The 26,434-nt window shown below is 40.9% G+C and overlaps 1 protein-coding gene across 1 annotated transcript; it reads right to left on the bottom strand.

Annotated features, from left to right (window-relative positions):
• Positions 1-1,768: 1,768 nt before the first annotated feature.
• On the bottom strand, positions 1,769-25,515 carry HCLS1 (hematopoietic cell-specific Lyn substrate 1). Its single transcript, XM_006218890.4, has 14 exons — positions 25,385-25,515; positions 22,349-22,432; positions 21,706-21,779; positions 15,323-15,452; positions 13,488-13,598; positions 11,621-11,675; positions 6,707-6,817; positions 5,998-6,053; positions 5,364-5,433; positions 4,039-4,250; positions 3,532-3,636; positions 2,771-3,002; positions 2,562-2,630; positions 1,769-2,363 (listed from the first exon to the last, which is right to left on the bottom strand). Exons 2-14 carry the CDS (start codon positions 22,430-22,432, stop codon positions 2,227-2,229), a joined length of 1,446 nt encoding a protein of 481 aa, XP_006218952.1. The 5' UTR covers positions 25,385-25,515; the 3' UTR covers positions 1,769-2,226.
• Positions 25,516-26,434: the final 919 nt, after the last annotated feature.

Raw genomic sequence — 26,434 nt, 5'->3', positions numbered from 1 at the left:
TGTAAGATATCTAATTGTATGTGTTGCAGAAAACCTGGGTAGGTCAGGTATCCACTGGTCTACACAAACAAGTACATTTTATGGTGAGAGGGCAGTTGGAACAATAGGGAAGCCTTTTAGAAAGATGGTAGATTAGACGGAAGATGATCTGCTTAGTGAGACGAGGCTGTAGTGAGCAGCAAGCATTATCTGACAGAGGCAAGAGAGATAGACATGGCTTTGGATTGAGAAGCAGCTGCGGGGAGTGAAAAGGGACTGTGTACCCAAGAATGGAGCCTGGACAGGGAGGTGGCCATGAGCAGAGCCCTTGAAGGGTATCACCACCAAGAAAGTCAGTCCAAGTAGAGATCAGCCGAACGTGGAGGGTGAGGTCTGAAGAACTGAGGCAGAAAGGACTTTGTTGCCTTAATATTATAGGGATCTGGAAAGGAAACTTTTGTGTTATAATGAAAGGAAAAGTGAAAAGCAAGGTGGAACTTGGAGATATAGTAGTAAAACCACTGCAAAAGTGTGTTCTATGTGTGATGTCAAATCAAACTGAAGTGAAGAATGAGATTGTGTATACCTAGGGTAACTTACCTCTGTACACTGGGAATCCCAATGTCTCTATAAAAAGAAATAAAAGCTGCTTTGCACTCTGACAGGCTAACTGGGTGAATCTTGTAAATGAGGTTTAGAGACAGATGTGTGATTCACTGGCACAGAAGTTGTTGTGTGTCTTGAAGAAAAGCCAAGGAACAAGCCTGAGGTATGAAGAGCTCTAAGCACGTGGGCAGCTCACCAATGAACTTTTAAGGACATTGACAAAGTCCTGCAGCAACTATGGGTCTCAGTCACCCATCTTAGCTCTTCCTTGAGCCCACCCTCTTCTCCATCTTTGAAACCTGGACCTAGCTTCATGATCATGGTATCTCCCCTGCCAGGTAAGAATGGACCCAACTTCAGATAATGGTTATAGCACAGGCTTTTCTATGTTCTACTAAACAAAGATCCCGTATACCAAATCCCTGACTTTTCTTTGATTTGATTTTGTTTTTGCCTAGGATCTTCTATCTCAGACTTGCTGAGCCCAGTGGCCTGGAGTTTAGATAAACCCACTGTGTCCTGGCCTCTCATTCTCCCTCATCCCCATACATGGCTTGATGGTTTGTTTTTTGTCTGTCATTAGATGTCTAAAGGTCCTCACATCTTCTCCTAACAGCCTCAGCCATAAACCACACAGAAATTTCATGAGCTTCCTCAACCTACCTTCTTACCTCGCCATCTATTTCAGTCATCCAACTACAAGGAAACTTGGACTTTCTCTAATAGAGGCCACTGTCTCTGACTCGAAGTCCTTTTAACACCTTGTTGGAATCTGTGTTCCCTTAGCTTTAGTCTTTTTCTGTTGGTCAAATCTTTTCCTTGTTCTTTTCCCATAATTTATGCTTCTGCCTCAAGAATCATCATGTCCTAAAAGAGTGTAGTCATTACTCCCAGGGAGAAGGTGGCTGGCCTCTGACAACTGCTGAAACCAATGAAAGGTGAACGGTCTGTGAACCCTTCCTGGCCCCCTGTTCCCCTATCTAACTGCCATTCCTCACAGCTATCTGTTTTGGACTGGGTATAATGTCTAAGGAAAAGGCACAGCTCTTGACATCCAGGGTGCAGAGTGATGGGCAGTGGTTGGAGGGAGTTTTCTGGATATGCCTGAAAGAGGGAAGGAGAATTGGAACCATGGGAGTTAGGGCTATTGAGGGCTGCATAAAAAGTATTAATTATCTCAGAATAGAGGTGAGTCATGATCCTACTTTATTTCCAATTAAGGACTGAGCAGAGAGAAGATTCAGAGATATCTCTGCAGAGAAGGAAATAGAACAAATAGCACAACCAGGCAAGCCAGGCAATATAGATATACCTTCCCAGATAAACAACCCAGGAAGCTCAGAGTCTGCAAAAGAAGGAAAAGCTTGGGGGGTTTGAGGTGGCATTCATGGGAAGAAGGCAGGACCACAGTATAAACATTCCTGAATTCATCCAAGGTAGAGAGGACACTGAGGGGATGGAGACCTGTTTCCTCATACTGTCTCTGCCCCACACTCTAATGGAGAGGGAGAGGGAAGTCTGTCTAGAACTTCAGGCAACTCATGACATCCTGTTAGACACTTGCAGCAGGGATGGAGAAGGGGTGGAGGCAGAGCCACTTTGGACATGGAAAGTCACAGTGCAGAAGACAGAAAGGGACAGTTACTGGAGGAGCTTGACATAATTTGCAGGGAAGAGTCCAAAGTGGCCGTGGCAACGTCCCCGCCACCAGCCCTCATCCACCATCTCAATGTCAGTGATGATGTCATCTGGATCAAAGGAAATCTCATCACTTCCATCTGGGGATAAAATTGACAGGATATTAGGATGGTTGACAGGAATCCCTCCACCACTGTGCCCACTTTAAACCTCAGAGAGGCAAACAGGCCTGTTCTTGATGCCAAGACTGGGTCCCACTCTGACTCCCTGGAGTCCATCCCCCTCTCATGTACCAAGGGCCTCCAGGCACCAGAACCCTCAGGCCACTCCCAACCTACCTCCTTGGTAATCATACAGGGCCACAGCTGAGATCCCAGCCCCAGCCCCAGTCGGGCAGCCTGATGATCCTGCATAATGAGAAATATGAACAAGGTTTCAGCAACATGGAGAAGGAAAATAGACAGGTCCCTCCAAGTAACAGGGGAATTCTTCTTCCTCCTCCTCTCCCTTAGACTTGACCAAATTCAGGAGCTGCCCCACCACTCACCAGCCAGAGTGGAGGAGAATGAAGGATCCTCAGGCTCGATCACAGCCTCATAGTCTCCCTCTGATTCATCATTCTGCTCACATTTGTCCATCTCCCCAACATCTTCATAGTCATTCTCAGGCTCGGGCTCGGGCTCGGGCTCAGGCTCAGGTGCCTCTTCATACACTGGCTCTTCTTCCAGCTGGAAGACTTCTGGAGTCCTGGGGGGCAGAGCTGGGGGCTTCTCATTGTCCTGAGAAGAGACAGTGTGAAACATGGTGATTTCCATTCACCAGGAGCTGCCTCTCCAAAACCTCCCACTGGAGGACGGCTAAGACCCCACCTGTCACCAAGCCACCACTTCTACTTTCTATCCTTGCCTCCTTCTAATGGCCTCTCCTAGGGAACACAGTCAGTCTTTCATCCATCTTCATTCTTCAACCTCCTCCTACACCCACCTGCTCAAAACACCTACCAAGAGATGATAGAAGAGTGGTGTAAAAGGTATGAGGAGAGGGAAGTGGGAAGCAAGTCAGATTCCTTGGAAGACCAGGAAAACACTGAAGCAAAAGCCAAAAAAACACCTTCTTTGGAACACCACAGCTCGGATGACTAACTGTCTTAGTCTGCCTTGGACTCGGTGACTTCTCAGAATGTAAGAATTCCAATGCTAAGACCAGGATAGTCCCAGACAAACCAGGATGGCTGATCACCCTCTACTGCCCACCTACTAGGACATGAGGATGGGGTAGGGGTTGAGAACCTTTGGGGGCTCTGCTTACCTCTGAGGGGTGCTGCCTCGAAGGCAGGGCAGGCACTGGGTGTTCCCTACTGGTTCGCACGGGCTCAGGCTCTGACGATGGACAACTACTTGCTGGAGGCCAGGCCTGTGGAGAATGAAGTATGTCCCCAGTGAGCAAGCAGACTTCTCCCTCGTGCTGACCTGGAACACCCCTCCTATGTCTGTCAATTCAAATCAATCATCCCTCAAGACAGGCTCCAACCTGAGATGACAGCTCCTTCCTCTTGTTCTTGCAACAGTAATTGGCTGCACTGGCTGGTGACCTAGCTCCTGTTTTACTATGTAAATCTTGGTTTTTTTCACCTAACATTCTCATACATAAGGCTCAGTTATATAGTAAGACTGAAATCTTCCTGCAGCAGTAGCTGTAAACTCTGCCTAACACTGGGGAGGCCTGTGCCTTATTTTCTACTAAGGATTTGCACACCTTAGGCTCCTGTCTGGGCAAGGAATCCTGGATATAGATCCCAGAGAACCAAGCACTTACATCTGAGGAGATTTTCTTGGGCAATGGGGCTGGTGCCACCGGCTCCTCCGAAGTGGCCACAGGCTGCTGAGCCACGTGGCTTGTCTTTACCAGGGCCTTTCTCTCCTGTTGCTGCCTGGCCATCTGCCGTGCCTTCTCTTCTTCCTCCTGCTTCCTCTTTTCCTCAGCCATGGACTCAAATTTTGCCTTCAGCCCCCGGGCATCACTAGAAGCTGCAGACACAGGCAAGAAAAACCAGGGTTGTCTTGGGTTGGAGGTGGGGGAGTGGTGCTTGAAAGAAGAAGATGAGTCAGCTAAATATCCAGGAGAAGGGCGGACAGAGAGGGAGCTCATGGAAAGGGGGGCAAAGAGGTATCGATGAAGGAACAAGGGGATAATAGAAGGATGATGCAGCCCTGAAGCCTAGATTTTCCTTTTTTTTTTCCCTTTTTTAGTTTTATTTGATAGAATTATTACAGTTTGGGGGGAGGGTATATCTCAAGTGGTAGAGCACAAGCCTAGCATGCATGAGGTCCTGGGTTCAATCCCCAGTACCTCCTTCTAAAAAAATAAACTAAAAAACCTAATTACCTCCCCACCCCCCACAAAAAGAATTATTACAGTTTGACTGTACATATACATTATATTGCATGTACTGCACTTTTTTTTAGTTTACATATACATACTGATCATTGACTCTAGAGCTTTAACTTTTTAAACTTACATAGGCATCAAAGGAATAAAGCCAACCACAAAATTAGAATCAATAGAATGTGGTGATCCAATCATAAAGGACAGTCAAATATGCTTACACATATTCAAGAAATCAGTCATCTAAGTTAAAAATAATAAGTTGTTCATTTGTGTCCTTATTTTTTTTTAATTTTTTTTAGATTCGACCTATCACTGATATCATATCCTGAAGCCTAGATTTTCATACAGCCAGGCCATGTGATCTCAGACTCTTGTCTTTTCTAAGTCATAAAGCTTGGTCCTCTAACCTGCATCCTTCCCTGTCCACATTTCTTAAATCTGTATGCCCTCTGGCCACTGAACTCCACCCTCCATCCCCTACGGAAAGCACCTTTCCCCATGTATTCTTCCTAATTGGCTCCCTCCCTCACACCTTCCCTGTGTACTCTGTTCAGTCTCTTCCCCAAATGTCACTCTCTCTATCCACTTAACCTAAGTTTTCTGGGAGAGAGAATCTGGGAACATGAGGGTAGATGTCAAGGTTACGTCAGCTAATCTAGTAGTTAAAGGCATGGAAAAGGTAGTCTAGGAAGAAGAAAAAATGAGAAGGGAGAGGAGGTTGAGGAGCAGAGAGACAGGGACTGAAAACTCACCAGCCTCTGTGGGTGTTGTCTTCTTATAAGCTGTGGTTGGGGCCTCCATTTCATTGAAGCCAACAGCACTCTGCAGGTAGAAGAGTATGTGTAGTGGGGGTAGGGGGCAGGGGGCAGGGGAGGGAGTACTAATGAGCCAGAAGGCAGTACTGGGGATTGGAGCCACTCTAGGAGAATTCCCTAACCATCTGATGCTCATCAGTTAGACAGAGTATTCAGATATTGTTGTTTTATGGCAGAGAGAGAGGTAAAGAAGTTTGAAACTGATGGGATCAGCTCCCTCTTTAAAAGCACAGTGTTTCTGGAATCTCACATCTCTAAAACCAGTTGCTGGGAATGCAGCAGGGCCTCTGGCCAGAGCATGAAGAGGTGTAAGGGAAGACAGTGAATGGAGTGGGAAGAGATTATAGACTGAGTTAAGCAATGCCAAGCAATCAATGAAATTTCAATCGTCCTTCCCTGGAGTTTATTTGTCTCTGTCTCTCTCTGCTTCCCTCCACTCTCCAGGAGAACAGAGCAGGGCATCTAACTTTTCCCATCCTTTCCCCAGCTTGGCCCCTCACTCTTCTCCATGCACTTCAGGGAACCCTTCTCAAGACACTGGTGTCCTGGTTTACCTTAGCCACTGATTTACCTTATCCACTCGGTCCTTCTGGATTCCATACTGACCACCAAAGCCCTTGGCATAATCTGCAGGATGGAAAGATCTGAGAGTTATAAGAGAAGTTAAAATGCTGGAAATGTGTAGGAAGAGGGAGCAGTGGGAAGAAAGACCAGAAGACATGAATAAGGAAAACAGATCGACAGGCTGTGTGGGAATCAGAGGACAGAGAGAGGCATGGGTGGGGAGGAGATAGAAAACAGGGGGAGAAAAACAGGTGGGAGGGAATGAAGGGGAGAAAGATGGGAAGAGGAAAATAAAAAGAAAGAAATGACAGAAAAGGGGAAAATATAAAGGGAGGTACAGGAAAAATTAAGGAGAGCCTGCCCCCCAGCTATCCCATGTGTGTCCCAGGGAAGAAGGGGACCTCTCTCTGTGAAGCAGAGGGGCCTCTAAGACTTACAGCCAAATCACTCTCTTGCCAGCCCATCTTCATCCTTTTTTCAGTGAGCCCTTCTCTTTGGTCTCCTTCCTCTGTCCTGGTCCCAATCTTGCTGTTTGCCCTTCTACCCCTGTTAGTCTCCCCCGAACTACCCCCAAATATGTACACTTACTCTTCACCCCACCACTTCCACTGCACATCTGCCCCTCTGTATTCTGGGTCCTCCGTGTCAGCTTTCAGGAAGGCAGAAGGAAGGCCCTATGCACTCTGTGACCTCCCTCCCCTCCAACCCCAACTCACCTCTCTGGGATTCATGTTTTTCTGTCTCTCCCTTGTAGTCATATCCCAGAGCAGCCTTGTCTCGTTTATCCTTCTCTATCCCATATCGGCCACCAAAGCCGCGAGAGTAATCTGTGTTGGAAGGAGCAGTCATGAGAGCCCACTCTCAGCCCACCGGGAAGTGCTGTGGAAGAGAGGAGTCAGGGGGATGGGTGCAGGCTGATAGGGGCCCAGGAAGAGAGCAGGGCTCGAGCATGGGTGAATAAAAGAGAAATGGTGTACCAAGCCACCTTTTGCAAGCTTTAATTCAACATTGTTCACTCTTTTCCTCTCCTCCTTTACTTCCATTCCAAGATGAGATCATTTCAATTTTCTCCCTTCTTCAAGTAAGGAGGAAGTATAGAGAGTGTAAGTAGAGACTTCCAGGGGGAAAAAGACAGATGCATATGAAACGTGTGCCTTTGCTTACTCCCAAATAAACACTTAGCAATGTCAGCTAAAGTACAACAATCTTTTTAAAAAAAAAAACAGTGAATCTCAAAAGAAAAGAAGAAAAAAGTTCCTGGCTCCAGAAACAGATGAATCAAAATAGTAGATATAATGGTAATTATGAGCTGACACAGAAAACCCAAGCCGTTTTAAGTTCCAAATTACTGCCTAAGGATTAGGATTCTAGAGTCTGGGGTTCTACTTTCTATACAAGAACAGACATAACACAGTGATAAGAAGAGCAGGAATTGAGACTCTGCCCACTCCTGTAAAGTTCTACTCATTTATCCAGGGAAATGCTGAGGAGAATTGCAGTTTGTTCAGCATGTGGAGAAGGAAATTTTACCTTTGAGGCTTGGTAACTCCACGCCTACACCCAAGTGTGTGGAATACAAAAATCCAATTTCATAATACTTATATTATACAGGAATTCTAAGCTAAGAAATTAATTGAATACTGATCTAGGAACATCTATACCACAGAAAAAGTAAGCATCAGAAAGACGGCATGAATATGAGACAAAGTGGACCTCAAGACAAAATGCATTATAAGAGGCAGGAGAGACATAACACAATGATAGAGGACAACTCATCATTCATCAGGATTGTATATGCTGGTAGAAACCTATTAACAGAATCCGTACTCATGAAGCAAAGCAGAAAGGAAAACAGACAAATCTATGTTCATAGTTGAAAATTTTAACACTCTTCTCTCATTAATAGAAAATTTGGACAAAAATAATCTAACATTATAGAAAACCCAAACAACATTATCAACAAGACCTAACTGACATTTACAGAATACTGCACCCCAAAACTGCACAATACCTATTTTTCTATGTAAATAGAACATGTACCAAGATAGACCATATACGTGTCATTCAAAAAGTCTTAAAACATTTCAAAAAATTGAAATATGAAATATCATATTCTTTTATCACAATATCACTGTAGATCTTACAGAGGTTAAAACGAAAATAAAGGAATACTATAAATGAATCTAAGCCAATATATTTGAAAACATAGATAACATTGAAAAATTCCTTGAAAAGCACAATATACCATAACTGGCTTCAGAAAAAATTCAAAGACCGAGTAGACCTATATCTATTTAAGAAATTGAACTCATAATGGAAAACAAAAACCATAGAGCAAAAAAAATGGTCTGTTACTATCAAGATCCCCTAGAACTCAGCCAGAAATTTCTGAGAATTCAGCCAGAATTCTGAGGCAGAATTTCTCTGATAGGAAACTTTCTCAACCCAGGGCATATAAAACTCCCATAGAACAAACATCCCTTTCCTTTCACTGAAATAAGTTTGTTAACAAAAGTTACAAACCATCAAAGAAATGAATAACCATGAGGGAAAAGAGAATAATCAAACAGAAGAATTGGCAGCCCCAAGAACTGCAAATAATATAATAATGTGAAAGAAATTGTGAAATAAATATTCTTAAAGTAATTAAAGAATTTAAAGAAAGGGAAAAAATGAAAGCAACAAGGCATTATGGAAAAAGAATCAGCAGATTTGCCATAAAATCAAAGGGAACTTGTACAAGTGAAAATATCTAAAAGAAAATTAAAAATTTTTAGTGGACAGCTTAAATGGTAATTAAATATAGCTGAAGGGAGAATTAGAGAACTTAACGAAGATCCAAGGGAATTACCCAGAATGCAATACAGGGAGATAAAGAGAGAGAAATAGAGAAGAAAGATTAAGAGACATCAAGAACGTAACATATCAAAAGTTCTAGGATGCAGTGAAAGCAGTGCTTAGGCAGAAATTTATAGCATTGAATGCATCTATTAGAAAAGAAAAAAAGATCTAAAATCAATCTTAGGAAACTAGAAAAAGAAAAGTAAATTAAATCCAAAGTCAGCAGAAGAATTAGAGCGAAAAAAAAAATCAATGAAATTAAAAACAAGAAGTGAATAGAGAAAAATCAAGGAAACCTAAAGCTTATTCGTTGAAAAAAATCAATAAAATAGATAAACCTATAGTTGGGCTAACTAAGAAAAAGAGAGAGAATATGAATTACTAATATCAGAAGTGAAAGAGGCTACATCACTACAGAGGCCAAGGAAATTAAAAGGATAATAAAATGATACTATGAACAACTTTCTGTCCACAAATTTGGTAAAAATGGTCCAAATATCTTTATATACACCTTACTGGAAGATACATATATGGCAAATAAGTGTATAAAAAGATGCTCTACATCATGTATCATCAGCGAAATACAAATTAAAACAAGATGCCACTACACACCAATTAGAATGGCCAAAATCCAGAACACTCACATCGCCAAGCACTTGTGAGGATGTGGAGCAACAGAAACTTTCATACATTGTTAATGAGAATGTAAAATGGTACAGACACTCTGGAAGACAGTTTGGTAACTTCTTATAAAACTTAACATACTCTTACTGTAGAATCCAACAATTGTACTCCCTGGTATTTACCCAAAGGAGTTGAAAATGTATGTGCACACACAAACTTGCCACAGATGTTTATAGCAGCTTTATTCATAGTTACCAAAACTTGGAAGCAACCAAGATGTACTTTAGTAGGTGAATGGATAATAAATTGTGGTGTGCCCAAACGAATAATAATTTGCACTAAAAAGAATTTAGCTATCGAGCTTTGAAAAGATATGGGGTAAACTTAAATGCATATTACTAAGTGAAAGAAGCCAATCTGGAAAAGTTATGTGGTATATGATTCCAAACATATAAACTCTCAAGACGGAAAAAATCAGTGGTTGCGAAGGGGTAGAGAAAATGAACATGCAAGAGGATTTTTAGGGCACTGAAAATACTTTGTATGACATAATGATGGATATATGTCCCTATACTTTTGTTTAAACGCCAAGAATGTACAACACCAAGAGTGAACCCTCAACTATGGACTTCGGGTGATTTTGATGTGTCAATGTAGAATTGTCCTTGGTAAAAAAAGAAAAAAAGATTTAAATAAAAAAAGAGTATCCTTCTGGTCAATGATGTTGATGGGGGGGAGGCTATACATGTAGAGGGGCAGTAGTGTATGGGAAATCTCTGGATATTCCTCTCAACTTTCTCACAAATCTAAAAGTGCTCTACAAATATAAAGTCTCTTTAAAAGAGAGAGATTGAGAAGAGAATGAAAAGTTCAAATACATGTCTAACTTGAGTTTCAAAAGAAAGAATAAAAGAAGAGAGAGGAGAGGCAGTAGCCAAAGAAAAAATGCCTGATAACTTTCCACATTGAAAGTTATTTCTCAGGTTGAAGAGGAGAAATAAGTCTCAGGTAGAATAATAAAAACAAATCCAACACCCAGACATAGCCTGATGATATTTCAGAATATCAGGACAAAAAGAAAACTTTTCATGAAAAAAAAAAAAAACGGAGAGACAAGACATGTTACCTACAAAGGAATAATGACCAGACTAACCCAAGACAAATGCCAGAGATGATGGAACAGTATCTTCAACACGATGATGGGAAAATAGCAATGAAGACTGGAGCAAAATTTTTTTTTAGACAAAGCCTGGGAGTTCTTTCATAGACTCTCACTGAAATAATTACCAAAGGATGTACTTTAGCAAGAAGGAAATAGAAGATTCAAGGAGGAAACAATGAAATACAGAAAACAATGATGAGCTAGGAAGTTGGTAAATATGTCGGTCAATTTAAATAAGCATTCACCTCATAATCAGAATGATGAATTTTTGTGAGGTTTAAAAACAAACATATGGAACCAATATACTGGACAACAAATTGGTATAAAGACTCTATGATGTAGAAGGAATATAATTAAGTTATTCTACATTTTTGCTGTATTAGGAAGAGCTAGTGATTGATTTTAAATTTAAGTCAAAGAGGAATATTAAAACCTAGGGATAACTTCCTAACATAAAGGAGGATAATACCTTATTTTCAATCCATTAGAGGGGAAAGGGGACTAAAGAAAACTTGACCAGTCTCAGAGAAAGAAGCAAGTACATGCTTGGATTTAAAGAGAAATAACAGACACTAACTTTTATATATATATATATATATATATATATATATATATATATATATATATATATATATACACACATATATATATAAAATAGATACACAAGTTCATACGATATAGCACAAGGAACTATAGTCAGTATCTTGTAGTAACTTATGGTGGAAAAGAGTATGAAAACGAGTATCTATATGTTCATGTATGTCTGAAGCATTGTGCTGTCCAGAAATCAACACCACATTGTAAACTGACTGTACTTCAATAAAAATATGTATACAAAAAAAACACCAAAAACAAAACAAAACAAAGAGAAAAGAAGATAAAAAGAAATAAAATAGTGGTGAACAGGGTCATGGAACTAAAGGGAGTGGATGACAGCTGCTGGAGTTGAAGTCTGAGCAGTCTGGTCAGTCACGTTGCTAAGGCTGAAGTGCAGGGTCCTTGCCTTTCTGAGATGTGTGTTTCTCCACTTCTCCTTTGTAATCAAAGCCAACTGCTGACTACAGGGACAAGGAGAGAGAATTGGTTAGAGTCAGAGCTGGCCGTTTTTCCCCTCCCTCAAGTACCCTTACACTTAGCCCAGTGGTTAGTTACCGGGGCTCAGAGCTGAGAACGGGGCTTAATACAGAAACAGCAGTACCCTGAGAGGCTGCTATAGAGGCAGAATACGCCAGAGCAGTGAACATGGGCTCTGGGCACAGACAGCTCTGGATGCAAACCCCAGCGCCAACTTCCCTATTTATAGTTGTACAACGTTAGGTAGGTCCTTTAATGTTACTGAGCCTCAGGCTCCTCAAATATGGATTGAAAATAGGTATACCTGCCCTATTAACCTCACCTCTGAAATGGGAGAGATGATTCCACTTAATTGGGGACATTGTGAGGACTAAATGTGGCAAGCTATTTATGGTGTGGGCCACAAGTAAATTAGTGCTTTTCTTCCTAATTCTCACAAAACTAGAATGAAATAAGAGCTAGGAAAATGCCTTGTGAACCATAAAGCACTATGCACCTGTGAGAGCTATCATGCTGTACTGAACAGATTATACTGTGCTTCTCTTTTTTCACACAGCAGTGGAAACCCAGAGATGTGGGTTTCAGTGGGATGAGAAGCAACCAGGTGAGTCTGGATCCTAGCTGCTTCAGGACTGGATACATTGGACAATACCTAACTACCACATAACTGTGCCCCCGTCTAGCTGAGTAAGTATGAGTCTCTAGCAAGTCTAGATTTTGCATCTTAAGAGCTATTAGTATATACTGTTTCTTGATTTACATGACACACTGATTGTTAAGGTGATTCAGTTTGTCCCTGGTGAGGCAGGAGATGAAAGAAAGAACAATGAAAGACTAGACAAAGGCAGGAGGGGGACCAAGATGGAAGGGAAATTTCATCCTGATTAGAGAACATTACATGTTCCATATTCCATTACTGCTTTTAAAACTTACTCTTTTAAAAATTACAGTATGTTTTGAATTTTTCTGTTTTTTTTTAATTCCCTTACAATGCAAATAACACTCTAACACTTAACTTTTAGGATTCAGGCCCACTTATTAATGACTACAGGTGAAAAAAAAAAGTCTCAGCTAGCTGTGAAGGAGATGTCCTTTCTGTGTGCAGCTGCAGGGGAAGAGACACTACTCTGTACAATTAAAAAAAAAAAAGAGCTCAGAGAATTCGATCTCCTAAGGTGTGAAAATGAGATCATCAATGAGTTATCGATGGTACTCTCCTGACCACTGTATCATCCGTAATCATGCTGTCCTTTTCCCCTCTCTCTCTTTAAGCTACTTTTTTGACAAAGGAGTAGAAAACACCTGGACTTCAGGGAGCTGGGGCTAAATCCCGTGAAAAGTAACCTCCACCTTCTAAAAACACTGTAACCTCAGTTAGTTGTTTTACTTGATTATTTACTGCCATTGGAATAATAATTAAGCTGACATCTCTGTTTTTCTGAAAGGCATAAATATTTATAAGGTTTTGATGTTTGATCAAAGGAGGAGTATTGGAATTTCCCTTACTCTCTTCATGCATACAGGTACGATAAAACTAATGGCTTAGGGATTCTTCATTCAAACAGAGTTTGAGAATCTTTATCTTATTTAAATTAAGCTCAACACATGGCCTCCAATCCTGGCACCAAGGAACTTGCTGAGGGAGGTGTAGGAGCTTTCCTCGTGATGGACCCTCCACAAGTCCACTGCCTGTCTGGTCTTGCCACAGGAGAAGTATAGACCCACATTCAAGGGTGAGGGTTGGTAAGTCCCACTTGATCTGAATTGGGTGGTGCAGGGACAGAGTTGTCACTTACCTTGTCTGCTCTGTCCTTCTCAACTCCGTATTTGCCCCCAAAGCCTCTGGCAGCATCAGTCTGAGAAGAGTGCTTCTCTACCTCAGCAACGTATTCATGGCCCAAAGCACTCTGAGAAAAATCAAGGTCAGAATGAGTAAGGAGATAAAATGACCACACACACACACACACACAAAATGATGAAGAGAAGGATGAGATGTGAGAATACAAGAAATTCCATTATGGGTCAGATTGCTAACCTCTGACAGTAGTGCCAAGGAATGTGTGATGGGAGGGCAATGTGATTATTTCTGAAGCCTTGCCCATCCTGATTCTTCTTTAATACCACTAGGAACCCATCATTTAGGAAACTCCCATAGGATGGGTTGAGAACCAGAAGGATAGAGACTAAGTAGACAGATCAATGTTTAAACCAGAAACAAAAAGGCTTTGTGCATCAAAATGGAAATGAGGGTAGTTATTGTGGAGGGACCAGATGTAGATGCCATAGCCGGGACTGAGTATTTCACTCACAGAGCCAGGTGCTTTTGTTCTGATCTTTGCTCCTGTATGACCATCAAAGTTCAGAAGTGCTACCTGAGCCCTGATTAAAAGTGACTGACTCTTTATGCCGAAGGGGGTTGGCGGACAATACTGTGAGTATTCTCAGATGGAATATTACTTAATTCTTTTCTATTCCCCTCCACTTTTTCCTCCATCTACTATTTTCTACTTAGTTTTCAAAGGTATGACTCAATATTTAGATATGGATACTTTAATAATCTTGGAATTGAATAATACTTTGAATCAAATAATGATACCTTGTAGGCCCTCAACTAAGAAGAAATCAGAAAGTTTCTTTTTCCTCCTGTATTTCCAGTTCTATGTTGGGATAAATATCAGTACAGAAGTTGAGGTGAGGCACTGCCCTATATGAGCTCCTGGGAAGTCATTTTGCAGTATTTTGGGGTCTGTGTAGGTCAATGTTGCTTGCTAAATTCAAGAATGAGTGACTAAGGGTTGGGGGAGAGGGTGTAGCTCCATGGTAGGGCATGTGCTTACCATGCATGAGGTCCTGGGTTCAATCCCCAGTACCCCCATTAAAAACAAAAGTTAAAAAAGAAGAGAATGAATGACTGCTTATCTTTTTTACTTTTTCCTAGGAATTCTGCCGGAGAATACAATGCCTGCACCACACTATACACAATGATAAAACAAAACAAAACTTTAGTTCTTGAGGGTGAACTAAAGGCTTTCACTGAAATTTCTTTCTCCTCGGAAATTAAACATTTTTTCTTGTAGAAATAGATATTTATCTCTGAGGTTAGGAAAGTCAGTGGAAAATCTGATTCAATATGCAAGCATCTTTTATCATACTTTTATAATTTCTAATGGAGTAAGTTAAAATAATATTCATATTTGAGGGTATCTAGTGGATAAATTCACATCAATATTTTTCATACCTATGCGCAAATCATATAAGCTTTATATAAAATAGGTACAAAAAGAACACTAAATATACAGAAAACAATAAGAGAATTTACAGCATAGACAATATGCATATATTTAGGAGCAGTAAATGATTTTAAAACATATTTTTCCCTTTTCTACTTGTGCTCCCTATCTCCTTAGTCTAGGAGGTGGGACCTACAATAGGCCAGTCCTTCTAAAGTCTTGGCTCCCATTTTCCCCCATCTATATCTTACGTGTTGTAATCAAGGAAAAAATGATACAAATAATATGTGGACATTCTATTTTAAAACCCAAATGAATATTTCACTTTTGAACAGGTTTTAAACCACAAAACCAACAAACGACTCTTTTTATTTTAAGCAAATATCCCCCTTGCAACTCACCTTGTCCATGCGGTCCCTTTCCACCCCAAACCGACCTCCGTAGCCATGGGATGCTTTGGGCCCTGATTCCATCTCCTTTTTCTTGAGAATATCATGCTCCTCTGACACTTTGTTCCTCAGCTGGTGGATGCTGGAAATAACCACACCACAGAGACTCACTGGCACAGGGAAGTCAAGCCTCCTTCCCAGAAAAATAGAAATATTGAAATGTGTTCTGTTTATTTTCAGTAATAACCTCCGCACCCAAGGCATACCAGTGCCGGGTCTGGGAGTCAGGGGTCCGTGTGGTCTGCATATAGAACCGATATAAACTCTCCATAAGATAACTGCATTTCTGCTAGTCTATTATTTTGCTCAGTAAATAACCTTCTGCGATTTAGTCCTATTTTTCATGTTCTTAAATATTAGAGGACAGTGGTATCTATATTCTAGTAACTGAAAAGTTGTTTTTCTCTCTGAATGGATTTGCTGTCTAGCAAGTAAGTACTCTACCTCAAGAAGCACAAAGATATTCATATACTCTTTACCCACACACGCTTGTCCTATAAGTCTGCCCCAAGAAAATAACTTTAAATATGGCAAAGCTTAATGGCTAATGATATACATGAACTACTGTATTTAATAGCAAGAAATAAGAAATAATTTATACGGCAGAAAATTGGGTAATAGTTAAGTAAATTGCAATATAACCTTTCAATGGCACACTAGGAAATCATTAAAAATGATGATTGTGAAAAATGTAGCATTGGAAAATTTATCTGTACATTAAGTATTTTGTGTATTTTCTTTTCAAAAATGAATGCCCTTTACCCTACCCCTAAATCTGATAATTCCTGCGAGAACTAATAAAACTAATAAAAACTCACTAATAAAATTCACTCTCACCGCTAATTGTTGAAACACTTTAAGGCCCAAGTAAACTTGATTTGGGAAACCTCTATCCTTAAGAAAATGTAACACCAGAAAGGGGCATTTCCCTTCTTACTTCACTTTCACCTTTACCACACGGGTAGAGAGCATATCTGTTTGTCCTGAAGGTATGAAGTGACAGCTCAGCACCAACACTAGCACCAATAAGTGACAATCAGGACTGATACTGGGCACATACAAGGACTGCCGGGAATTCTTAGAAATACCTGGGCAAGAAAATCCTACAAAAAAAAAATTTGACTTCTGGCAGCAAGAGATGGAGGTTTAGGGAACTGAGATAGTGGTATCACTGGGACTTCACTAGCTCAGGAAAACAAGATATATTGGTTATAGCTAGAATGTCCATCTCACAGCAGAAATTCCCCTCTTTCATGGACGAATAGATCCATGGCCTTCTAGTAGGAGCCCAACAAAGGTCTTTTTAAAAAGCCTACTCAGCTTTAGTTAAAGTTAATTTTAGAAAGCTGGCTTTGAACCAGATGAAATGAAGCTAAGAGCTGGAAGAACCCTCTGTTCCCGTGCCTGCTCTAAACCCGCTGGCAGCAGTGAGGGCAGAGACTCCGTGTTGCTAGTTTGACTACACTGACCCTTTAGATCTGTCTGTGTCAAAAATTTACTGGTTCCAAGAACATGTAAATGACCAGTATATCCCAAAGTATTCAGATGAAGAATAAAGAAGATGGGGCTAAATGTTACTTTCAAATGGGAAAAATCTGTAAAGTTTTAATAAATCCAATGACAGTTACCTGGGTGATAAATATTTTATAGTTGAAACAAGTTTTTGAAAGGGATTAGAAAATGAGATTCAGGAATAGCCACTTAATAGATGACAGCAAGGCTAGTCAGAGAATCATGCCAGTAGATAATATAATATGAATAAAAATGTTGGGGCCAACAAAGACCAACTTCTTATCCAATTATTTGGAATATAGCTGAAGCCACTCTAAATATGTGTTAGTTATATTATTCCTTTATTAAATAAATATTAATTAAACTTTTGAGTATGAGGTACTATTAGGCTCTGAGGACACAAAGGTAATTCATGTATGAAAACAGTGATCAGGTGGAAGATATAGAGAGGAAAACAAAAAATCATAATTCAATGCCCTAATTGGCAATCCTAAGAAACTTTTGACACATTAACTCTCAGATGCCTATTTTAAGTTTTAAAATAACTTAGAATTGATAAAGCAATACATTTTATAGAAACCAAGTGAAATCCAGGACCTTAAAGATGAACTGAGAGTAGGAACGGATTTTTTTTATCACAAAAGTACAAGTGCAAAGGTGAGCGACTCAGACTGTAAGATTTTATTCACAGAAGAAATGATTGTAGATGTAGAAAATCCTAAAGAATCTACAAAAATGTACTATTGTAACTATTAAGTACATTTGGCAAGGTCCTAGGAGACAAGATCACTATCAAAATTAATTTTATTTCTACATGCTAGCCACAGACATTTGGAAATTTAAAGTTAAAAATAAATACCACTTACCATCACATGAAATAATATGAGACATTTTAGCATCAATTTAACAAAATATGTGCAAGACCTGAACACAGAAAAACATTTCTGAAAAAATTAAAGAAGACCTAAATAAATGGAGAGAGAACCCATGTTCATGGTTTGGAAAACTCAAGATCATTAAGATATCAGTTCTCTCCAAAACGATCTATAGATTCAATCCACCCCAATCAAAATACCAATGGGCATTTTTATAGAGATTGACTAGCTAATTCTAAAATGTATTTGCAAATGCAAAGTCTTGGAAGAGTAAAAATAAATTTTTTTTCAAGTGGAGAGCAAAGTTAAAGTGCAGTATGGTATGGGTCAGAGCAGACATGTAAGTTAATCAAATAGTCTAGAAATAGACCCACAAGTATATAGTCAAAGATGTGAGGTCAGTCAATGGGGAAAGAATAGGCTTTTAATGGTGTTGGAATAATGAAATATCCATATGCAAAAAAAATGAAGCTCAATCTGTGCCTTATACTCTACACAAAAGCTAATTTGAAATAGATCATAGACTTAAATATAAATGTTGAAACTATAAACCTTTAGAGTAAAATACAGGAAAAAAACTTCACAATTTTGAAATAGGTAAAATTTTCTTAGACATATCCAACACTAACCACAAAAATGTTGATAAAGTAGACTTCATTATAATTAATATCTTCTGGTTTCCAAAAGATGCCATTAATAAAATAAAGCCAAGTTATGCTCTGGAAGAAAATATTTGTAAAATAAATATCTCTCAAAAGACTTGTATCCAGAAAATATAAAACTCAATATATATATATTGAGTTCTTAAAACCCAATAAGAATACAAACCACTCACTTTAAAAGTGAGAAAAGGGTTGAGTAGACACTTCAAAATTAAGATATATGAAGATACATGAATGGCATATAAAAAGATGTTCAATAAAATTAGTCAGCAGAAAATACAAATTAAAACCACCACACACTCAGAAGAATGGTTAAAATTAAAAAGAGTAACAATACCAAGTGTAGATAAAGATGTGGAGCAATTGAAACCCAAACATTATTGATAGGAAAGAAAAATGGTAAATTCCTTTCAGAAAACAGTTTAGCAGGTTCTTAAAATGTTACAACACTTATATGACTTGGGAATTCTACTACTCTTAGGTTTTTCCCAAGAGAAATAAAAATGTATGTTAATGAAAAGATTTGGACCCAAATGTTCATGATAGCTTTATTTGTAATAGCCCCAAATTGTCAACAACCCAAATGTTCGTTTAGAGGGTAGTAAACCAAACTGTAGTTTATCTGTACAATGAGATACTACCTGACAATAAGAAGGAGCAAAGGACTGATACACACAAGATCATGAACAGATCTCAAAAATACCACACCGAGTGAAAGAGGACAGACACAAAGGACTACATTCTACATTATTCCATGTATATGAAATTCTAGGACAGGCAAAACTAATCTGTAGTGACAAGGAGCAGATCAGTGTTTACATCCAGCCAGGTCTGGGGGTGGGGTATATTGACTGTAAAGAGGCACAGGAGCACGAGTAAGAGTGGTGAGAAGAAGATGGAGAAAAGGGCAACAGCCCTTGAAAACCAGGCAGTCCCGAGGAAACACTAGGCTGCTTGGAGCTGCCTGGCCCAGGACTCCTCTCTACAATAGATGAGGGATGGACAGAATCCTTTCAGCCGGTCACTGAATTACCAAACCACTCCCCAAACTAAATATGTTTCAGGCAGACCTAAAAAAGAAAGATCATGGTGTGGGGGATGGTAGTGAGATTAATGAGAAACACAATCACTTCCTTTTCCTGCTTTCAGTCATCTGAGCTCAGCAACTGTTCTGCTCTCCAACTTCCCCCTTCTTTCCCAGGACTTTGGTGATTCCCATCTGACCTGAAAGATTGTCTTCGTCCACACTAGCCAGAAAGAATCGCAGAATAGTAAAGACTTATGTCAGGAAGGTCTTCTAGAAGTCTTTTTGATCCCAATGGGAAGACTGGGAACCAGAGAGGAAAGTGACCTGTCCAAGATCCAACGCAGCTAGTTACTAACAGAGACCAGGCTTTTACGCCTCAGTAGCCTGGGTGAAAGGGAGGGAGTGGGCTTTTTTGTGTAATGTCTCCACTTTATTCTATCAGATTCAGATCCAGGGTCACCACATTTTACAACCCCAGGGGTCAAGTTGGAGTAATATGTACACTAGGTTGTGCAACACAACAGTCCAGGTAAACGTCATTTAGGAAGAAGGAAGATTGTCATCTGTTCACATGTTCATGTTAGGCTTTTAGAAGAAAAGCTGATTCAAATCATCTACATTAACAGGAAAGAGGAATAATGTTATTGAGCTGCTAAGAGGTGCTAAATACTGCTCTCGGTATATGTTAGTCCTTTGAATTCTAACCATACATCTGCAGGGTAGGTTTTATTATTCCCATTTGATAAATAAGTGAGATGCAGAGAGGTTATATGTCTAATACACACTGCTGTTAATTGTAGACCTGTATTTGAATCTAAATATCCAAACTCAAGCTCTTTCTGTAAGATCATGGCAGGGATTTAGGAGTCTTCCTTAAAATGTTCTACTCCTGCTCTTCATGAGACAGGCACTGGAAGGGGAGAGGTGCAAGGAGAGTTTGCACCTTATCTTAACAGTTCTTAGGACACTAGGGCTGGGTGGCCTTTACTCAGAGAAGGGAAGTGGGTCTTAACTTAGGTAGGATGGATGAGCTACAGCGGAGCATCAAAGAAGCTTCCTGCATGACCCTATCCCATTTTTTCACTCTCCAACTGCTTCCAGAATTGCTTGGTTGTTTACAAATAATATTCATTACAGTCACTTGAGACAAACCATTTATGTCTGATTAAATAACAACACATAGTACTGAATATTATCAAATTGTACAAATATGTGCCAAGTTTTCATAGTGTGTTGCTTGTGCAATGTGATCATCCACTAACACCTAAAATCTAGAAGAAAATGAGGTGAAAAATTGGTGTTAGTGTGGAGGGAAGTTAAAATGGAGCTAAAAATTATCAATTTTGTCAATTTGTGTGTAACTGTTGATTTTTACTTTTTAATTTTGCTCCTGTTATACTGTTCATTGTGTCTACCTTGCTACTCCTATTGGACATTCTGACACTCTCCACAGTAAACAGCCTTGATTAGATGATTCTGAATAATCCGTGGAAAGAAGAAGGAATCTCTCAATCCTGAAACACAGTACATCCCACAGAGACCCCCTGGGTTTGTCTGTGAGCAACTTCCTTCTCTCTTGTGGTATCTGAGGGTTTTTTTGTTTTGCTTTTTTTTTTTTCCGGGTAAAATGTTTGGTTATGACCTTTAAGACTTCTAAGTACCATTGCTAAAATAGTTTTAGTCAACAAGTTTTCCAAGTGTTATATTTCTTCATGTTACCATTCATGGCTTCCCACTTCTATCAAGTAATCAAAATCAAACTTTTATTTTAAAAGTCATTCAGGCCAGTTATGGGGCCTGACATATTGTGCTCTTTTTACAGGATTTATTCTGAGTTCTTTACTTTGACATTTTACTGGATCCTCCTTGGCCCATCTGAAGTCACCCTGCAGTCCAGATACACATTTTTATTTCTGTGAGTAGATGGATAATAATAAATGATACAAGTGCAGCTCTTCCCTCTCTGAACTCCTCCTGCCTTACTGAAGGAGGAGAGACACTTAAAATAATAGACCCACTTGGGGAAATGGCAGAGTGGTGAGAAATAAAGACAGTAACAGGGTTGGGGGGATAAGAGGAGGGACATGAAACAATACACAGTGACACACATAGGACACACAGGGACAGACTGAAGTAGAAACAACGACACACACACATGGATTTCTCTCTCCTTCCCCTGTCACCTTCTCCTTAGTCTCCAGGTTTTCCTTGGGCTCTTCCCATACCTCTCTCCCTCCTCCCAGTCCTTCTGGCACCTACTTGATGTGCTCTGCACGTCCAGAGCCCTCGATGGTCTTGGCTCCCCACCGTTGCTCCTTCTCAGAGATGTCATTCTACAACAGACAGCACTCAGCTATAAGTGATGCAAGAGATGTGCCAGGCTGAGAGCGGTCACCCAGCTGACACACATGCCCCCTTGGCCCCCACATCAGCTGCTTCCCTCAGTCAGGGTCTTTACTCTGACTCCTCTCTGTGTTCACCCCACCTAGATGCCCATGCTGAAATTAAACTGGTGAGCTCTGAAACTACCATTCCTACTCTGCATCTCTCAAACCTTCTTCTTGAGGTCTTCTACAACTTCTCAGTCCCCCCAAATTATAAATGTCCAGCTCAAATCCAGGCTCATAGACTGAAGGAGACCCAGCTAACCTGCTCCTTCAGCATAGCCTGACGTAGCCTGCCAATCACAATGTCAGACTCCTCTGTACCTGTTTCTTTCCATCCTCAACACAGGCTATCATGCATGCCGCACTCCTGACAGCCAACTTTCCTGCCAGTCAGTCCCACAATGAAGGCTACCCCAGCCCCAGACTTTTTTTTAAGTGCCCTCAAATGTTACAGAGTGGCCCACATGCCTCCCCACTGTCCTTCATTGTCCAAGAAAAGCTATTTCCAAACTCACCACAAAGTCAGGGTCTGTGTCCCAGTCATCACCCTGGGTCTCCACGGAAACAGATACATCATGCCCTACTACAGACTTCCACATCTAAGGGTGACAGAAAATGGGAATGATTAGGTTAAAAAATCAAGAGGAGGTAACAAGAATGCCAAGTCAGTGATGGAGCAGCCCCATGTTTCTTGACATTTTTTCTTAGAAGAAAATAGAACCTAACGCAAAGCAGATGGAAGTTTTAGGAAAGCACTTTGGCTCAGTTAGAGGGTGTGTGGGGGTGGTGGTGAGGATTTACTTAAGACAAACTTATGTGGCCTGAGCTCACCTGAGTCTGGAGAGAGAGAAGTCATCATGGGTGCAGGTAACACTAAATAACCTGGGTGTCAAAACTGCTGGGATCCTTCACTTTTGTCAAGAGGCCAGCCAGGCAGTGGCTTGATATGATCATCAACGAGGGATGCTAGAACACCCTTGGAACTGTAGCATCCTTTCACTCAGGTATCTACATATGACTTCACAGCTGTCAAAATATATATTGGTCCAGCTCTTTATGCAGTGAGCCCCTACTCCTCCCCACAACCTGATTAACTCTACTGAGAATTTTTCCAATCCCCACTCCAAGACTGGCCACTGCACAGCTGCACGTGTCAGTAGGGGCACTCAGCTGAAATTCCTACACTGAACAATGCATGGGGATGCATTATTTGCTGAGAATAAGTCATTTCTTGTTCAGTTTTTTAAAACAGCTCAATTATATTTCTGAAGATTACTGGTTCAAAAAAGAGCATGTAATAAGTCACTTATTTTGAGCATTAAGAATTATTAAGACATGGAAACAGCCTAAATGTCCATCAACAGATGACTGGATAAAGAAGATGTGGTATGTTTATACAATGGAATACTATTCAGCCATAAAAACTGACAACATAATGCCATTTGCAGCAACATGGATGCTCCTGGAGAATGTCATTCTAAGTGAAGTAAGCCAGAAAGAGAAAGAAAAATACCATATGAGATCGCTCATATGTGGAATCTAAAACACAAACAAACAAAGCATAAATACAAAACAGAAATAGACTCATAGACATAGAATACAAACCTGTGGTTGCCAAGGGGGCAGGGGGTGGGAAGGGATAGACTGGGATTTCAAAATTGTAGAATAGATAAACAAGATTATACTGTATAGCACAGGGAAATATATACAAGATCTTATGGTAGCTCACAGAGGAAAAAAAAGTGACAATGAATATATATATGTTCATGTATAACTGAAAAATTGTGTTCTACACTGAAATTTGACACAACATTGTAAAATGATTATAAATCAATAAAAAATGATAAAAAAAAAAAGGTTAGACCAAAAAAAAGAATTATTAGACTTTCACTAACTAAGTAAATGTTCAGAAAATATTGAGAGAACACCAGTTGAAGTGGGTGCCAACTGGTTTCCACCAGGGCTTCCCCAGTGTTTCTGCTGGCCTGGCCACGCCTGCAGGAGATGATGCACAGGTGCTCTACATCTTGGAGATCCTGGCTTGTGGTGTGATGAGGAAACAACAGGCAGTACTCATCTTCTCTGATGGTGACCTCTTGACCCTGATACCACTTACTAGCTGGCAGCACCCTGCCCACCCATCCCTGCTCAGTCTCCTTCTCCATGCTCTTCACTGCCTCTTAAATGACCCTCTGTTCTCTCCAGCCAGGCGCTCAGATTTTCCGATTTTCCTTTCTACTTGAAAGCTCCCTCCTCCTCCAGCTCTTTGAAAAACCTGTTGGAAACCAGTTCAAGGGAAATTTAGGGGTAGACTGGTTAACAAGATGCAAAAAGGACACAGAGAAGTATTGACCGAGATTGACTGAGTCAGCTGGACTGTGGGATGAATCTCTGCCAAGTGCAGCTCTGCCTTCCCCTGTCGGGCAACAGTAATGGATAGGGGCACATAGATAAGACCTATGGTCCTCGCTCCTGGGCTCCTTTGCAACAAAAGGCTTCATGCAGAAAATTGGAAAAGAGAGGTTTCTGAAATATTCGTGAGTAATAAGGAAGCAGTGAGGACCGATGGTCCTGTCCTCTTCCTTGCAGTTCGTCCCAGATCTCAGCCTAATTCTCCCATAAGCCTCCCATCCTCATGTATTTTTGAAACAAAGGGAAGGGTTTCTGACACAGGGACAGTTAGCATCCTTGAGCCACTGGCCAAAACAGGGAAGCCAAGAGGTGCTTTCTAGAGGTGGGAGACTGGAGAGTAACTCGGTGAGGCCTGGTGCCCAGGATGTCAGGCACAATCGAGGGCCTCATCTTAAGGCTGCCTCAGTAAAGTACACAGACTGGGAGTCAGAAGGTCCCCCCAGCTCTGTTACTAAGCCCCTGTGGGAGCATGGGTAAGGGGGTCAACAGAGAGAGAATATGTTCTTATTTGCCAGGTACCAGGCTAGGCAATTTATGAATATTAAATAATTTGGTAAATCATTGAACATCCCTGAATATTGTTCTCCCCAATGGAAAATAAATGAAGAGGTTAACGTCACTAATCCATCAAGTCCCCTCCATTTCTGACATTCTGGGATTCTGTGATCCTAAAATCACAGAAACCTGCCCTAGTCAAACCTTCATTTAGCACTTGGTCCTCAGCACTGTTGTACATTAGCAACTACCACTTCCTGATTTGCTACAGTGTCTCCTGTGGGCTTTGTCTCTCTGCCAGACCATAAGCTCTCCCAGGGCACAGACGGTCTTCATCTCCGGCGGTCCCCCTCCCAACTCAGTACTTAGGAGCAACGGGCCTTAGAGAGGGTTGTAGACTGTCAGCAGAAACCAGGGGTCCTGGATGGCTGTTGAATTGTGTTCCCTGGGCTCAAGCCTCCTCATTTCCATCTCTAGATGCTCATTATCTACAACCACTCATGCCCAGGCCTTCTGGCCATAAAAGGTTAAAAGCCTACTGGCAGTGACTTTACCTCTCAGCAAAGAGTGAGAGCCAGGTAGGTTTCTCTCACTTCAGCTTTTGTTCTGTGCCCCACAACTTTCTCATGGCTCAGAGTACCCACCTTCAACAGTGCAAGCGTTCGCTCTCAGCTCCCAGCTCCTCACGTAGACACTCAGCTCCTCTCTGGCTGCTGCCACCTCAGAGCAAGAAACTGAGCTGCTGCTTCAGTTCAGTTCCGTATTCAGGTTTTCTGTCATTTCCTGCCACCCTGTCCTCACAGCAACTTCCTGAAGTTTGAGTCAGTTCCTTCTGCTTAGGACTTAAATTAAAAAAGGATTAAACGCTCCGGACCTCTTCTTTTGCAAGGCTTTGAGGGTCCCAGAGGTCATAAAAAAATGCTGCTCTTACTCTCTGGTCAGGGAAGCAAAACATTCAACCAGAAAGCACATAAAAGAACACTACGCAACAGAGCTGTGTCCTAAAGAGGTGGGCAGTTGCATCTGTCACGGTAAAGAAACTGAGAGAATTTGATATGGACTGAAGGAATTAAGAAAGGCTTAGTGGAAAAAATAATTTTTATGTGGATTTTGAAGGGTAAGATTTAAAATGAAACTCATACATTACCCACAGTACTTAACACTGGCGTTTGCATATAGTAGGTGTTCAAATAAACACTGATTAATTGAAAGATGGAAGGGAGTAATTCACAGGGAAAGGCAAGGCATGGAGGCAGGAAGGTTTAGAGATTGTTTAGGGGACAGTGAGAAGTCTGAGCTAATTCAGAAAGATTGTTTCCAGATAATAGGGAGAAGTCTGAAAGAACTAGCTGGTACCAGATGATGGAAGGTCTTTGTGGTATTACTGTTCACCAAGATTTGCTGCCCCTCCCCTCCCTCTTGAAGTCAGACTTGCTCAGGTGACCTTGTTTCGGCCAATGAAATAAAAGAAGTGAAATGTATCACTTTCCAGTGGAGAGACTTCAAGCTTTGCTGTGCTCTTTAGCCCACTGCCCAGCAAGGCAAACTGCAGTCTCCTGAGTGGTTCCCCTGGCAGTGTGGGTCCCTGGGTGACAGGGTCCTCAACTAATGAGAGCACAAGTAGAGCCCCATCCATTGTGTGAGGGACTTGGAGTCTTTGACTAAAAAATAATCCTAAAAAATAATTGCTGTTT

The sequence above is a fragment of the Vicugna pacos genome, chromosome 1 (assembly GCF_048564905.1).
Source record: "Vicugna pacos chromosome 1, VicPac4, whole genome shotgun sequence".
In the NCBI taxonomy this organism is placed as follows: domain Eukaryota; kingdom Metazoa; phylum Chordata; class Mammalia; order Artiodactyla; family Camelidae; genus Vicugna; species Vicugna pacos.
Note: the sequence above shows the minus strand (reverse complement) of the source record. Positions and strands in the feature narration are given on the sequence as shown.

Bases quoted from the DNA above. Each gene is read 5' to 3' on its own strand.
- HCLS1 (XM_006218890.4), bottom strand. From the start codon at position 22,432: ATGTGGAAGTCTGTAGTAGGGCATGATGTATCTGTTTCCGTGGAGACC. The intron at 3,637-4,038 runs GTAAGTGCTTGG...CATTCTCCACAG, and splicing joins CCAAGAAAATCTCCTCAGAT to GCCTGGCCTCCAGCAAGTAG. The intron at 3,003-3,531 runs GTAAGCAGAGCC...GTCTCTTCTCAG, and splicing joins CGAGGCAGCACCCCTCAGAG to GACAATGAGAAGCCCCCAGC.